At 39.8% G+C, this 13786-nt stretch overlaps 1 protein-coding gene across 1 annotated transcript in view; it reads left to right on the top strand.

Moving 5' to 3' along the window:
• vwa8 (von Willebrand factor A domain containing 8) overlaps positions 1 to 13786 on the top strand; it is a 159644-nt gene that overhangs the window by 133761 nt on the left and 12097 nt on the right. Inside the window, exons 40-41 of the mRNA XM_067443330.1 lie at positions 583 to 691; positions 12646 to 12771. Of these exons, the coding sequence (XP_067299431.1) occupies positions 583 to 691; positions 12646 to 12771 (235 nt within the window). The remainder of the gene's footprint in view (positions 1 to 582; positions 692 to 12645; positions 12772 to 13786) is intronic.

Below are 13786 nucleotides of genomic sequence, written 5' to 3'. Positions count from 1 at the left end.
CCACACTGATGAGGCTGGCTGGGCTTTGAGCACCTGGGTGTTGCATGCGTGTGGGTGCTGGTCGTGGAGCTGTAGGGACTTGCCCCAAGAGAAATGTTTATCCTACACCTCCTACTCTCAAGTGTGCACTATTCTCTATCTTGACAGCTGTACTTAATGTGTGACTAAACAAATCAATGTTGTCTGAACTTCTTCTGCCCCAGAACACTCTTTTAAGATGTACTAGACATTGTTTTCAAGTTTAGACTTCTCTGGGCAAGAATGTCAATGAAGATAAATGTGTACTTTTTCTATAGAAAATGTTAGTAGTTCTTACCTGTACAAGATGCTTGCAGGTTACATATATGTGAAGTTTCTAGGGTGGTTGATGAGTGGTTGCTTTTGCACTCAATTATTCATGTCTGTAGCACAAACAGCTTGGCAAATTTGAATACACTCTGGACTTTATTACAAACGGTTAGTTTTGTTCAAATCACATGAGCTGTAATAATGATGGTGCTTTACTCTGTACACATACTTTAGTAGATGTAAACACTGCAGATTGTGTTTGTGCGTCTGAAGTGTTGTGCTTTTTTTTTACAGGCTCAAGGAAATTGACATGAGTGAGTATGATGCCACTACATACGACCGTTTCTCAGGAGCGGTCCGACGACAGGTCCAGTCACTCCGCATCATTCTGGATAGTCTGCAGGTAAACACCTCTAGTAGTCCCACTACAGGGGCCAGATTTACTAACAGCTTGCACCAGCACAAACCCTCTTTTGACAATGAACAACTGCTGTCAGGATTTACTAAAGCACTGAAAAAGCGTGGACAGTTATTTTTGCGGCTTTCAGGTGTATTTAAATGAGTCACGCGGCATGATTTACTAAGGTTTGCTCTAGTCAATTTACAGGTATTTGCGGCATTGTTTAACACGCAAAAAAAGCATAATGTAAACCAGACGCTAATTTGCGCTGCTCTTGGTAGATTGCGTTGGTCATTATGGACATGATTCGGCTGCATATGTGTTTGTTTAAAGGGGTACTTCAGCACTGGAAAGATGAATGTGTATTTAAACTGGGTCATGTATGTATTAGAAATGTGAAATTATTTTTGAATTCGGTGCCTTCTAGACTGAGAAAAGACAGAAAATGTATTTTTGTCTAATGTGGACAAAAGACAACAACTCCCAGAATGCACTTGCTTCGCTGGCCTACGCGGCCACTCCCAAAGCCGCGGCTGCTGGCTATCACTCGTAATAAAATAATTTATTTTTGTTAGAGAACAGACACTATACAGTTAAATACTGAACATGTCTGTTCAATAAAGTGTGAGTGAGCCAAACGAAAGTCACAGCACAAATGTAGTGGGAGTCAGAATACATTTATCAGGAGAGTGAAGAGCTGAGATGAGCTGAGGTAAGGCAGTCATTTATGACGCTTGTTCAGTCTGGCGCGTTTTCAGCTCATGCTTATGGTAGCTTAACTTTAATTGGAATTTATTTGAAAAGTTGAAACACTCCCTTTGCTCCACACAGAGAAGCACGATCATTTGAATATACTACCGGGTTTCTATGGATACAAAGCTTAATGCTAAATCGCGGAAGTAAGCCTTTAATTTGCACGTCGTCAGTAGGTCACCCGCAGAACTTTCCTGTTCCAAAATGATTTTTCTGGCTCTCATGCTAATTTGCCCTGTTTAGTGGGCTGAAGACATTCTACTGGTTTCTGCCCTGTGCATGCGCTGTAGTGACTAGAGACCAAACTTTTTCATGTTAAGACTCACTTAAAAAGTTTTTAATCACTTTCGAAACACACCACAGACTATTTATCAATGTAATTGCATTACAAGTGGCTTACATGACTAGTCAAAAGGTTTGAGGTCAGTAAAATGTTTTAATGTTTTTAATAGTACCGTATTTTCCGGACTATAAGTCGCTCCGGAGTATAAGTCGCATCAGTCAAAAAATGCGTCATGACGCGGAAAAAAACATATATAAGTCGCACTGGACTATAAGTCGCATATTAGGGCAGAGCTGGAGCCGCGCGCATGCGAGCACGCGAGCACCCGCGCGCGCATGTGAGCACCTGCTCGCGTGCACTCGCTCGTGCCCGCTTCACTGCATAACCCGAGGAGAAGAAAGAAAGTTTGAAGTGAGTGAGAAACTTGTAAGGGACTGGCGAAAAGCAGAGGTTACTTTAATTGTGATGAAGAAGAAAAAGAAATCTACTTGCGGACTGTAAGCAAGATGGCCAGAGCTGAAGGAACGAGTCCACAGAGGCTTGAAGTCTCTGCCGGGAGAGGCTCTGCCGCGCGAGACGAACGCTGTGAGAATCGTTCTCCGCTGCATGTTTTACTACATGCTGTTTGTATTTTGCAGAATAAGATTTTCTTTATGGGAGCATTTTGTTTGTGTTCAGTCTTTCTAAGTTGTTGTGTATAAGTAAATATTAGGCTACAGGAGCAGCATAGAGCGCATTCTCAGGGCTATATGTTTATTCTTGTCAGTCAGTATGAATTAAATTTGATATATAAGTCGCACCTGACTATAAGTCGCAGGACCAGCCAAACTATGAAAAAAAGTGCGACTTATAGTCCGGAAAATACGGTAGTCTCTTATTCTCTCTAAGGCTGCTTTTATTTGATCAAATGTTTTACTTATTGAAAATCCTTTCATTTAATCACATCATTACATTGCAAAGTAATCTAATGATGTGATTAAAGGGATACGCCACCGTTTTTTATTTTAAACTATGTTATTCCCTTAAAGGGTTTTACTTCAAGGCTGGGAAGATGAATCTGTATTTAAACTGGGTCATCAATGTAGTAGAAATTATTTTTGAATTTGGTGGCTTCTAGACTGAGAAAAGACAGAAAATGTATTTTTGTCTCATGGGGATAAAAGACTACAATTCCCAGAAAGTTTCGCTGCCCTGTGAGGCCATTCCCAAAGCCACTGCTACTGGATTACTGTGACTGAGTTGGAGAAGACACTACAATTAAAAACTGAACGTGTCTGTTCAATATAATGAGTGAGTCACCGCGCGAGTTTTACAGCACTGAGCACTAACTGCAGGAGTCAGATAAATGAGCTGATGAGCTCGTGATGAGAGCTGAGGTAATCGCGACTACACTCGCGGCATACATTCACAACGCAAGTTCAGTCTGGCGCGTTTCAGTTCATGCCTTTGCAAGCTTAACTTTTATTGAAATTAATTTGAGAAGTTAAAAGACTTACATTGCTCACCATAGCTCCGTTTAAATAAGTGCCTGTAGCTGCGAGCTGAGCTCTGAGTGTGATCTACCATCCCCCATACATGAGTTCAAAACATGCGGAGATGGCTCCCTCTGCTGGCTGTAGTCTTTAGCCTTTGGCCAAACATTCCTCCTATGATGCAAATATCATCAATTTGCATCATAGGAGGAATTTTTCCAGAAATAAAATGCATAAATCTCTTGTCTCAGGGGGATATGAGGTGGGAAAGCACAAAATATACTTCAGGGTTTCTACTGATACAAAGCCATATGCTAATCGCTGAAGTAACCCTTTAACTAAGATTGATACATACCTCTCTCATCAGAGTGCGTGCACTTTATCTTTCTGACGTGCGGTGACGATCTGATAGCATTTAGTTTAGCCCACTAAGCCCAGTTCATTCACTATGGTACCGAACAGAGATCAAGTTAGAAGCGACCAAGTTAGAAGTGACCAAACACCTCCACGTTTTCCCTATTTAAATACAGTTACCCGAATAGTTGAACGACCAGATATTGTGACAAAGTAAATCATGGTGCTCTTCTAAGCAGGTTAAAAAGGATAACTATAATGTATGGCGGAATAGCACTTTTGAGAGTACTTAGGCTTAGAGCACTAAAAAGTCCAAAATAAAAATAAATGGAAAAATCCTCTCCCCCTATTGGCGGAAATGAGAGGGTGAGATTTTTTTTTTTTAAAGGTGTGACTTTTTACTGCGCCGAGTCGAAGTACTCTCAAAAGTGCTTCTAACTTGATCTCTGTTTGGTACCCATAGGCGTAATTTACGGGTGTGACGGGTGGGACATGTCCCCACCACTTTTTTTAAAAACATCTTGCTTCACGGATGAACTAATTCAAACAAAACATCTCTGGTTAACTAGAAGAGCATCATTTTGTTCGTTTGTTAAATAAGAGGCGATCTGTCGCTTGTTGCCGCTGTTATCAGTGCTACAGATTTCTCTCACGGCTCATGTAGTCTTCACACAGACGAGCGCTTTAATCTAAAGCTTAACGCCGTTGCAGAGACTTTCTATTTGTTCCGGTCAGATCACGAAACAAAATGCACAAAAACTGTCCCTGCTCTTGATGTGCTGATGATATTCGGTTTTGATGAGAGAAAAAATAGGCTACGAGGGCAGATTAGAAACGAGAACTTCTAACAAGTTTAACAGACTAGACCAGGGATTATATGAGCAAAGTGTGCAAATATACAGTCTTGTTCAAAATAATAGCAGTACAATGTGACTAACCAGAATAATCAAGGTTTTTAGTATATTTTTTATTGCTACGTGGCAAACAAGTTACCAGTAGGTTCAGTAGATTGTCAGAAAACAAACAAGACCCAGCATTCATGATATGCACGCTCTTAAGGCTGTGCAATTGGGCAATTAGTTGAAAGGGGTGTGTTCAAAAAAATAGCAGTGTCTACCTTTGACTGTACAAACTCAAAACTATTTTGTACAAACATTTTTTTTTCTGGGATTTAGCAATCCTGTGAATCACTAAACTAATATTTAGTTGTATGACCACTTGTGGCACCTCTCAGCTGTTATTCCACTCCATGATTCTTTAACAACATTCCACAATTCATTCACATTTCTTGGTTTTGCTTCAGAAACAGCATTTTTGATATCACCCCACAAGTTCTCAATTGGATTAAGGTCTGGAGATTGGGCTGGCCACTCCATAACATTAATTTTGTTGGTTTGGAACCAAGACTTTGCCCGTTTACTAGTGTGTTTTGGGTCATTGTCTTGTTGAAACAACCGTTTCAAGGGCATGTCCTCTTCAGCATAGAGCAACATGACCTCTTCAAGTATTTTAACATATGCAAACTGATCCATGATCCCTGGTATGCGATAAATAGGCCCAACACCATAGTAGGAGAAACATGCCCATATCATGATGCTTGCACCTCCATGCTTCACTGTCTTCACTGTGTACTGTGGCTTGAATTCAGAGTTTGGGGCTCGTCTCACAAACTGCCTGTGGCCCTTGGACCCAAAAAGAACAATTTTACTCTCATCAGTCCACAAAATGTTCCTCCATTTCTCTTTAGGCCAGTTGATGTGTTCTTTGGCAAATTGTAACATCTTCTGCACATGCCTTTTTTTTAACAGAGGGACTTTGCGGGGGATTCTTGAAAATAGATTAGCTTCACACAGACGTCTTCTAACTGTCACAGTACTTACAGGTAACTCCAGACTGTCTTTGATCATCCTGGAGGTGATCATTGGCTGAGCCTTTGCCATTCTGGTTATTCTTCTATCCATTTTGATGGTTGTCTTCCGTTTTCTTCCATGTCTCTCTGGTTTTGCTCTCCATTTTAAGGCATTGGAAATCATTTTAGCTGAACAGCCTATCATTTTTTGCACCTCTTTATAGGTTTTCCCCTCTCTAATCAACTTTTTAATCAAAGTACGCTGTTCTTCTGAACAATGTCTTGAACGACCCATTTTCCTCAGCTTTCAAATGCATGTTCAACAAGTGTTGGCTTCATCCTTAAATAGGGGCCACCTGATTCACACCTGTTTCTTCACAAAATTGATGACCTCAGTGATTGAATGCCACACTGCTATTTTTTTTAACACACCCCTTTCAACTAATTCAACTAATTGCCCAATTGCACAGCCTTAAGAGCGTGCATATCATGAATGCTGGGTCTCATTTGTTTTCTGAGAATCTACTGAACCTACTGGTAACTTGTTTGCCACGTAGCAATAAAAAATATACTAAAAAGCTTGATTATTCTGGTTAGTCACATTGTACTGCTATTATTTTGAACAAGACTGTATATGCCTTTATTCACGTGAAAAATCTTGGCACAACGCTATATTGTGTTTAGATGCTATAATTAAACGAGATCTAGGCCTATATCAATAAATTAACTAATTAAAGGTGAACTATGTAGTATTTTTGCAGTAAAATATCCAAAAACCACTAGGCCGGTGTTATATATTTTGTTCAGTTGAGTACCTACAATATCCCAGAAGTTTCCAACTATTTGTAAATTGTGAGAAAATTGCTATTTTAACTAAGGACAGGGACGTTTCAGCATTGCATTTGAGGGAGTCGCCTGTCAATTGAGTCATATCTGCGCTACCCTCGGTTTCGGCTTTTATTTGGCAGGAGCGCTTTACTCTTAGCAGTGTGAACAAGTGAACGCACGGAGTAAAGTCATAACATCGCTTTAAACACACTTAAATGTATCTAATATGATAAACAGAGCTACATTACCTCATAATCATGAGAAGACCACATCTCCCAAGATGCTGCGCTCACACTTTGCGTCATCAAACTATGATTTGTTTTGAATAGGCGCCCTCCAGTGGACGGAAAGCTGCATAGTGCACCTTTAATTGATTTCCGGACATCTTAATACAAATTTTTCTGCAATTGTTATTGTACATATTTTAAATCTGATATAACATTGTATCAGTAATGCAACCCCCCTTAATATGCCATATAGTTCATATCATATGCACGCCAAAGCTCATTTTGACGAATGAGTGCCCCTCACACGTCAAAATGAGCTTTGGAATGCATAGTACGCAGTTTTTCGCGTGCATATGATATGCAATTTATGTCCCACCCAGTTTTTAAAACAAAGTTACGCCACTGTTGGTACCTAATGAATGAACTGGGCTTAGTGGGGTAAGCTAAGTGCTATCAAAATGTCACCGCGCATCAGAGCGATTAAGTACCAATCTGAGACGAGAGAGGTATGTGTCAACTCGTCTTAGTTAAGGGAATAACATAGTTTAATATGAAAAAATGGTGGAGTATCGCTCTAAATGGAACTTTTCAGTTCACTTAATGAGTTATATGTTGAGAAAATTGTCAAAACACAGCACAGTTCACTTTGTCTTCATTTCAACCCTTTCTGTTTTACTGATTTTAAATCGCTTCAGGCGATTCAGTGAGAGAGCAATCCAAACAGTTTGACCAATTCACCAAAAAGACACACAATAATGATTAATTCAGTTGACAGAAATGCTTAGGCTACATAATAACTGAGAAATATTTGCATGGAAAACATTTCTCAGCCGGATTGCTTATGGTATGCACAGTGCATACAGTTGTGCAGCTGCAGGCACCACTGGGAGAATAAACTCAATTTAACTCTATATATATATTACACAGTTCAGTTATACAGTTTATCCTCTTCATCCTAATGCTGTTAAACTTAATGTATGAAGCGAAGCAAACCCATTGCTTAAATATCCACAACATAACATTAATGCATTGAGTCTGAACTTTACAAAAACACTAAAGTCTGTACAAAAAGAGTATGAAGATTAATTTACATATAGTAAAAATTGTCCTGCTGAATATTCAGCTGTTTTTCTGGATGACAAGCTCTAGTGTGCATGTGCACACATGGACACGAACATAACCACACCTAAAGTTTTCCTAGCATCTCAGCCAACTCACAAGAGGGCCATCCTGTCCAAAAGACTAAAAGAACGTGCGTTGTTATTATTATTAGGCGTCCTGCCCTCCTGATTGGTCTGTCGATATGGACCCAGGCGGTCGTCATTCTGTATGAAAGGATGTCCGGTAACGCGTCTGATCTTTTTTGTTTGGGTGTGGGTTGACGGAGCACTAGAACTCTGGTGGAGTTTCTCAGAAAATACTGATTGAAGACCAGCTAGTTTCCCTGTCTACGTTTAACTAAATGAACAACGGCAGGTCTGATCTGAGATCTGTATCTGCTCATGGGGATTCCCTGTGCTGTGTGAACGGAGGGCTGGCTCCAGCCTCAGGGAGGATCAGGTTCCTCTTTGGCAGCCCGTCCAAGGAGCTCTGCTTAAAGACCGATGTGTTTATGTGAAAACATGGTGACAAGGATTATCTCTGTCTGTCTTTCACAGTCCAGTCCTCTAAATCAGCACTATCTCCTTTCACCTACAATAGCGTTGTAAAGAGAGCTGGCAGCCTCAGTGACGTGTGTGGTCCAGATGAGCGCACTGGCATCCTTCTTTACTAGTCCTGTCCTGAGAAGTAGTTAACCTCCACGTCACCCTGTGCCTCTGTTCTCTGCTTGGGATTTTTCCAGATAGTAATTTGACCACTGCCTATTCATTTGCTTCTGTAAAGATGGCGACACATACACTAACAGTCAGAAGTTTAGAAACATCTTATCAATCTTTACTGTTATTCCAAGATGTTGAAAATAATAATAAGTCTTCAACCAACTTGAGGTGAGGTGCATCTTAGTATATATGTTTATAAATGCTGAAAACTTATTGACAGTTTCCTACTCTGGAAATATATTTTTTGTACAATAATTTTTTTTTAAATAAAAAACATATGCAGGTACTGTACATTGGGGGAAATTGGTTCTACCCACTCCAATTAAAAATGAATTAAATTTAAATTAAACTAAATAATCAAATAAAGATTTACGTTTTTAAACAACTCATATGCAGGTACATTTTATGGGTATTTTTTAGGGTCACATGTTAGCTGGACACATTGAATGCTAAACAAAATTAAATTAATGCATACATACATTTGCAGGTACATTTATATTTCTCTTTTAAGATAATTAGAAACAGGTCAACTTTATCTGAACTTCTGATTGTTGTATGGTGAACACTTGTCCTGGTTCATTAAGTTTTATGTTTCAAGTCAGTATGAAGCATGTAAAAACACAAACAACAACAACTCATCTGTTTTCAAAGGAATGTAGTATATGAGAGATGTTAAAAGAGAGCAAAACTGCAAATTTGGACCCTTGCTTTTACTCTGTAATCACTGCTCGTATGATTTTCCACAACTGACTCTCCCAGACATGCGGAACACGTGCACATTCACAAACCTACCTGACAGATAAGTGTTCACAGCAGGTTGCCCTGTAGTTTGTGGTATATACACTCATTTATTCTCTGGAATCTGACTGCATGCTCTATGAGCCTGTTGTAGTAGTTTGAGGACATTTATTAATGGTGGTTGCAAAGTTCAACATACACACTATATTGCCAAATATAATGGGAAACCCCTCCAAATCCCCGAGTCATTGTTCCAATCACTTCCATGCGTATAAAATCAAGCATGCAGATACTTCTACAAACCTTTGTGAAAGAATTGGTCGCTTTCAGGAGCTCAGTGAATTCAAGCGTGGTACCGTAATAAGTTGCCACCTGTGCAATAAGTACATTTGTGAAATACTCCACGGTCATCTATTAATGGTATTATAACAGAGTGGAAGCAATTGGGGAAAAAAGCAACTCAGCCACAAATTGGTAAGATCACAGAGCGGGGTCAGCACATGCCGAGGCACACAGTGCGCAGAAGAGTTACTTACATCACCAAGTGCAAAGTAAAATTAACTCTTAATGCTTCAGCATACAAAGACATTTTGGAAAATTTGCTCCCAACTTTGTGGCAACAGTTTGGGGATGGCCCCTTCTTGTTCCAACATGATTACGCACCAGTGCACAAAGGTAGGTCCATCAAGACATGGATGAGTGAGATTGTTGTGAAGGAACTTGACTGGCCTGCACAGAGTCTTGACCTCAACCTGACAGAACACCTTTTGGATGAATTAGAGCGGAGACTGTGAGCCAGGCCTTCTCATCCAACATCAGTGCCTGACATCACAAATGCGCTTCTAGAAGAATAAATGAATTCCCATAAACACACTTGTGGAAAGCATTTCCAGAAGAGTTGAAGCTGCAGAGGGTGGGCCAACTCCATATTAAAGAATGATTAAGAATGGGATGTCATTAAAGTTCATGTGAATGTAAAGCCAGGCATCCCAAAACTTTTGGCAATAGAGTGTATATATGCAAACCTGCGCTAAATTGCACAGGTTTTTTTTTTCTTCTTTTTTTTTTCTCCCGAAACCTTTCAAAATAACAAAACAAAACAAAAAAATGTTTTAGTTAAGTTTAATGCTATATCGGCCGATATATTGAGAACTAAATTATCATGCTAATTTCCAGTGTTTTTACATTTTGATATACAATTCTATATATCGAGCCATCTAGCACTCACCTAAAGCTAATAATTTATTAACACTGTTAAATGTAATCTTTAGCATACGCAAAATTAATATCCATTTTTCTTGCTGTACACTATAATTTTATATTGCATGTAATGTATTCTTTTTTTTTTTTTCTCAAAATAGAGAATTTTTAACAACAACCATTTAATGGTTATTGGTGATAACATAGGAAAAATGTTGAATCCCTGCCACACATAAAAGCATTGTGTTTGTGGTGTTGTAACAGTCAGTTCCATCATCATTCAGGTCTGAAGTCAGTGGAAATACTAACAGCAGTTAGGTGGAAAGTAAGCATTACAGCTCTTTTTCACACAGCCTTGAGATATGACACAGAATAGAGCAGATGATCTCATCCATTCAGTAAATCAATGGAGTGTCATCCTCCCTGCTGTTTCTTCAGTTAATGACTCTTTATTACAGCGTTACTTCACACTTCTGTCTGAAACCTTTGCAAGAGTGTACAGGGAGTGCAGAATTATTAGGCAAGATGTATTTTTGAGGATTCATTTTATTATTGAACAACAACCATGTTCTCAATGAACACAAAAAACTCATTAATATCAAAGCTGAATATTTTTGGAAGTTTTAGTTTTTAGTTTTAGCTATTTTAGGGGAATATCTGTGTGTGCAGGTGACTATTACTGTGCATAATTATTAGGCAACTTAACAAAAAACAAATTTATACCCATTTCAATTATTTATTTTCACCAGTGAAACCAATATAACATCTCAACATTCACAAATATACATTTCTGACATTCAAAAACCAAACAAAAACAAATCAGTGACCAATATAGCCACCTTTCTTTGCAAGGACACTCAAAAGCCTGCCATCCATGGATTCTGTCAGTGTTTTGATCTGTTCACCATCAACATTGTGTGCAGCAGCAACCACAGCCTCCCAGACACTGTTCAGAGAGGTGTACTGTTTTCCCTCCTTGTAAATCGCACATTTGATGATGGACCACAGGTTCTCAATGGGGTTCAGATCAGGTCAACAAGGAGGCCATATCATTAGATTTTCTTCTTTTATACCCTTTCTTGCCTGCCACGCTGTGGAGTACTTGGTGTGATGGAGCATTGTCCTGCATGAAAATCATGTTTTTCTTGAAGGATGCAGACTTCTTCCTGTACCACTGCTTGAAGAAGGTGTCTTCCAGAAACTGGCAGTAGGACTGGGAGTTGAGCTTGACTCCATCCTCAACCCGAAAAGGCCCCACAAGCTCATCTTTGATGATACCAGCCCAAACCAGTACTCCACCTCCACCTTGCTGGTGTCTGAGTCGGACTGGAGCTCTCTGCCCTTTACCAATCCAGCCACGGGCCCATCCATCTGGCCCATCAAGACTCACTCTCATTTCATCAGTCCATAAAACCTTAGAAAAATCAGTCTTGAGATATTTCTTGGCCCAGTCTTGACGTTTCAGCTTGTGTGTCTTGTTCAGTGGTGGTCGACTTTCTTGTGCTTGTTTTTTTGGGCACTCCAGTGATGTTGCAGCTCTGAAATATGGTCAAACTGGTGGCAAGTGGCATCTTGGCAGCTGCACGCTTGACTTTTCTCAGTTCACGGGCAGTTATTTTGCACCTTGGTTTTTCCACACGCTTCTTGCGACCCTGTTGACTATTTTGAATGAAACATTTGATTGTTCGATGTTCACGCTTCAGAAGCTTGGCTATTTTAAGACTGCTGCATCCCTCTGCAATATATCTCACTATTTTTGACTTTTCTGAGCCTGTCAAGTCCTTCTTTTGACCCATTTTGCCAAAGGAAAGGAAGTTGCCTAATAATTATGCACACCTGATATAGGGTGTTGATGTCATTAGACCACACCCCTTCTCATTACAGAGATGCACATCACCTAATATGCTTAATTGGTAGTAGGCTTTCCAGCCTATATAGCTTGGAGTAAGACAACATGCATAACGAGAATGAGTTGGTCAAAATACTCATTTGCCTAATAATTCTGCACTCCCTGTATGTGATGCTTTTATTATGGTATGTGCTTGTGTTCATGTGTTTTTGGAGTGATGAGCAGTGATGTGTTTTGGGTCATTGTTCTTCATGGAGATCTGACATGCTCGCCCATATAAAGAGAGCCACATGTGGAAGTGCTTCTATAGGTGTTTGTTGATGTTTGATCCATGTTCAAAGCAGAGGAGGTCAAGGACCCGCTGGGGATCATAGTCGCGACTGAGATACAGTATGCATGCTAGCTCACATTTGAGTGTTAAAAAGTCTTCAACACAAACTTATATTACAAAACTTTTATTAGTCGTCACTAATTATTTTATTTCATATAAAGTGTAGATCTAGAAATGTTGTTAGATGTATGCTTATAACCAGAAAACGATTTGAATATATATTTTTTTATATATGTAAATGGTTTTGTTTCAGGCTAAAGGGAAGGAGAGGCAGTGGCTGAGGAATCAGGCTCTGGGCGAGCTGGATGATGCTAAGATCATTGATGGCCTAACAGGAGAGAAGGCCATTTATAAACGCAGAGGAGAGCTGGAGCCAGAGGTAAGAGCTCACACTGATCGCTCAGTATTCATCACTAAACAATAGTCTGACGTCATCATACTCAAATTCTAGTCAGAATATGACTCTGATACTGCTCCACCATTGGGCATTATGGGGCGTGTTTTAACCCAACCTGGAAAGAAAATGCCTTTGCACTCAATTGGATAGCGATAGTGATAGCGATAACGATAACGGCACATCTTACCTTTCACCTCAATGGGGGAAAAGTAGTGCTTATACTTCTCGTTTGCTAAAGCTACCTTTAGAAGTCATTGGACATGCCATCGCTCTGACTCCTGGTCGCTGGTCCCATGAGTGCACGCGCACGCGCACGCGCACGCACTCTCTCTCACACACACACAGACGCAGGTCAGCTGACAGAGAGCACACCTGTTCTGATGAAAACCGTTTCAGTGAGCTCCGTTATAGTAACGCCGCATTTTATTCTCAGTAACGGTAACGGCGTTGTAACGGGGGGAACATTAATTTGTTTGATTACTTGTTACTGCAAAAATGAATGCCGTTAGTAACGCCGTTTATCTATAACGCCGTTATTCCCATCACTGACCTTGACAGACTGAACAATACTGTAGACTGAACCATGTCGAATAAGTTAGATCCCTAGAGCCACACCTGGCAGTTACATAATCTGCCCTTTCCAATAGTAGTTTGAATGTGTTTAGAAGCCGGAGCAAACGTTACCGGAAAATAGTTTCCAACTCCCGAGACAAACATTGTTTTGGCCTGATTTAGTTTGAAATTACACTACACTAGCGTATCAGGGCTTTAATTCTTAATCATAATGTCATAACTGGATCTTCCAGTGATGCAACAGACTTCTCTGAATGCAAGGTCACATTTAGATCTGCCTCCATTCAATCAAAAATTGATGGATAGAACCAAGTTTCACATTAATTTTTCTTTACCTATCATCCGCAATGCTATCTCAAAAACTCAGAACATAGAAGAACATAATTCACAATACAAAAAGAAAACATAACAAATGATAAATTAT

Source organism: Pseudorasbora parva, chromosome 5, assembly GCF_024679245.1.
Source record: "Pseudorasbora parva isolate DD20220531a chromosome 5, ASM2467924v1, whole genome shotgun sequence".
NCBI classification, from domain to species: Eukaryota; Metazoa; Chordata; class Actinopteri; order Cypriniformes; family Gobionidae; genus Pseudorasbora; species Pseudorasbora parva.
Note: the sequence above shows the minus strand (reverse complement) of the source record. Positions and strands in the feature narration are given on the sequence as shown.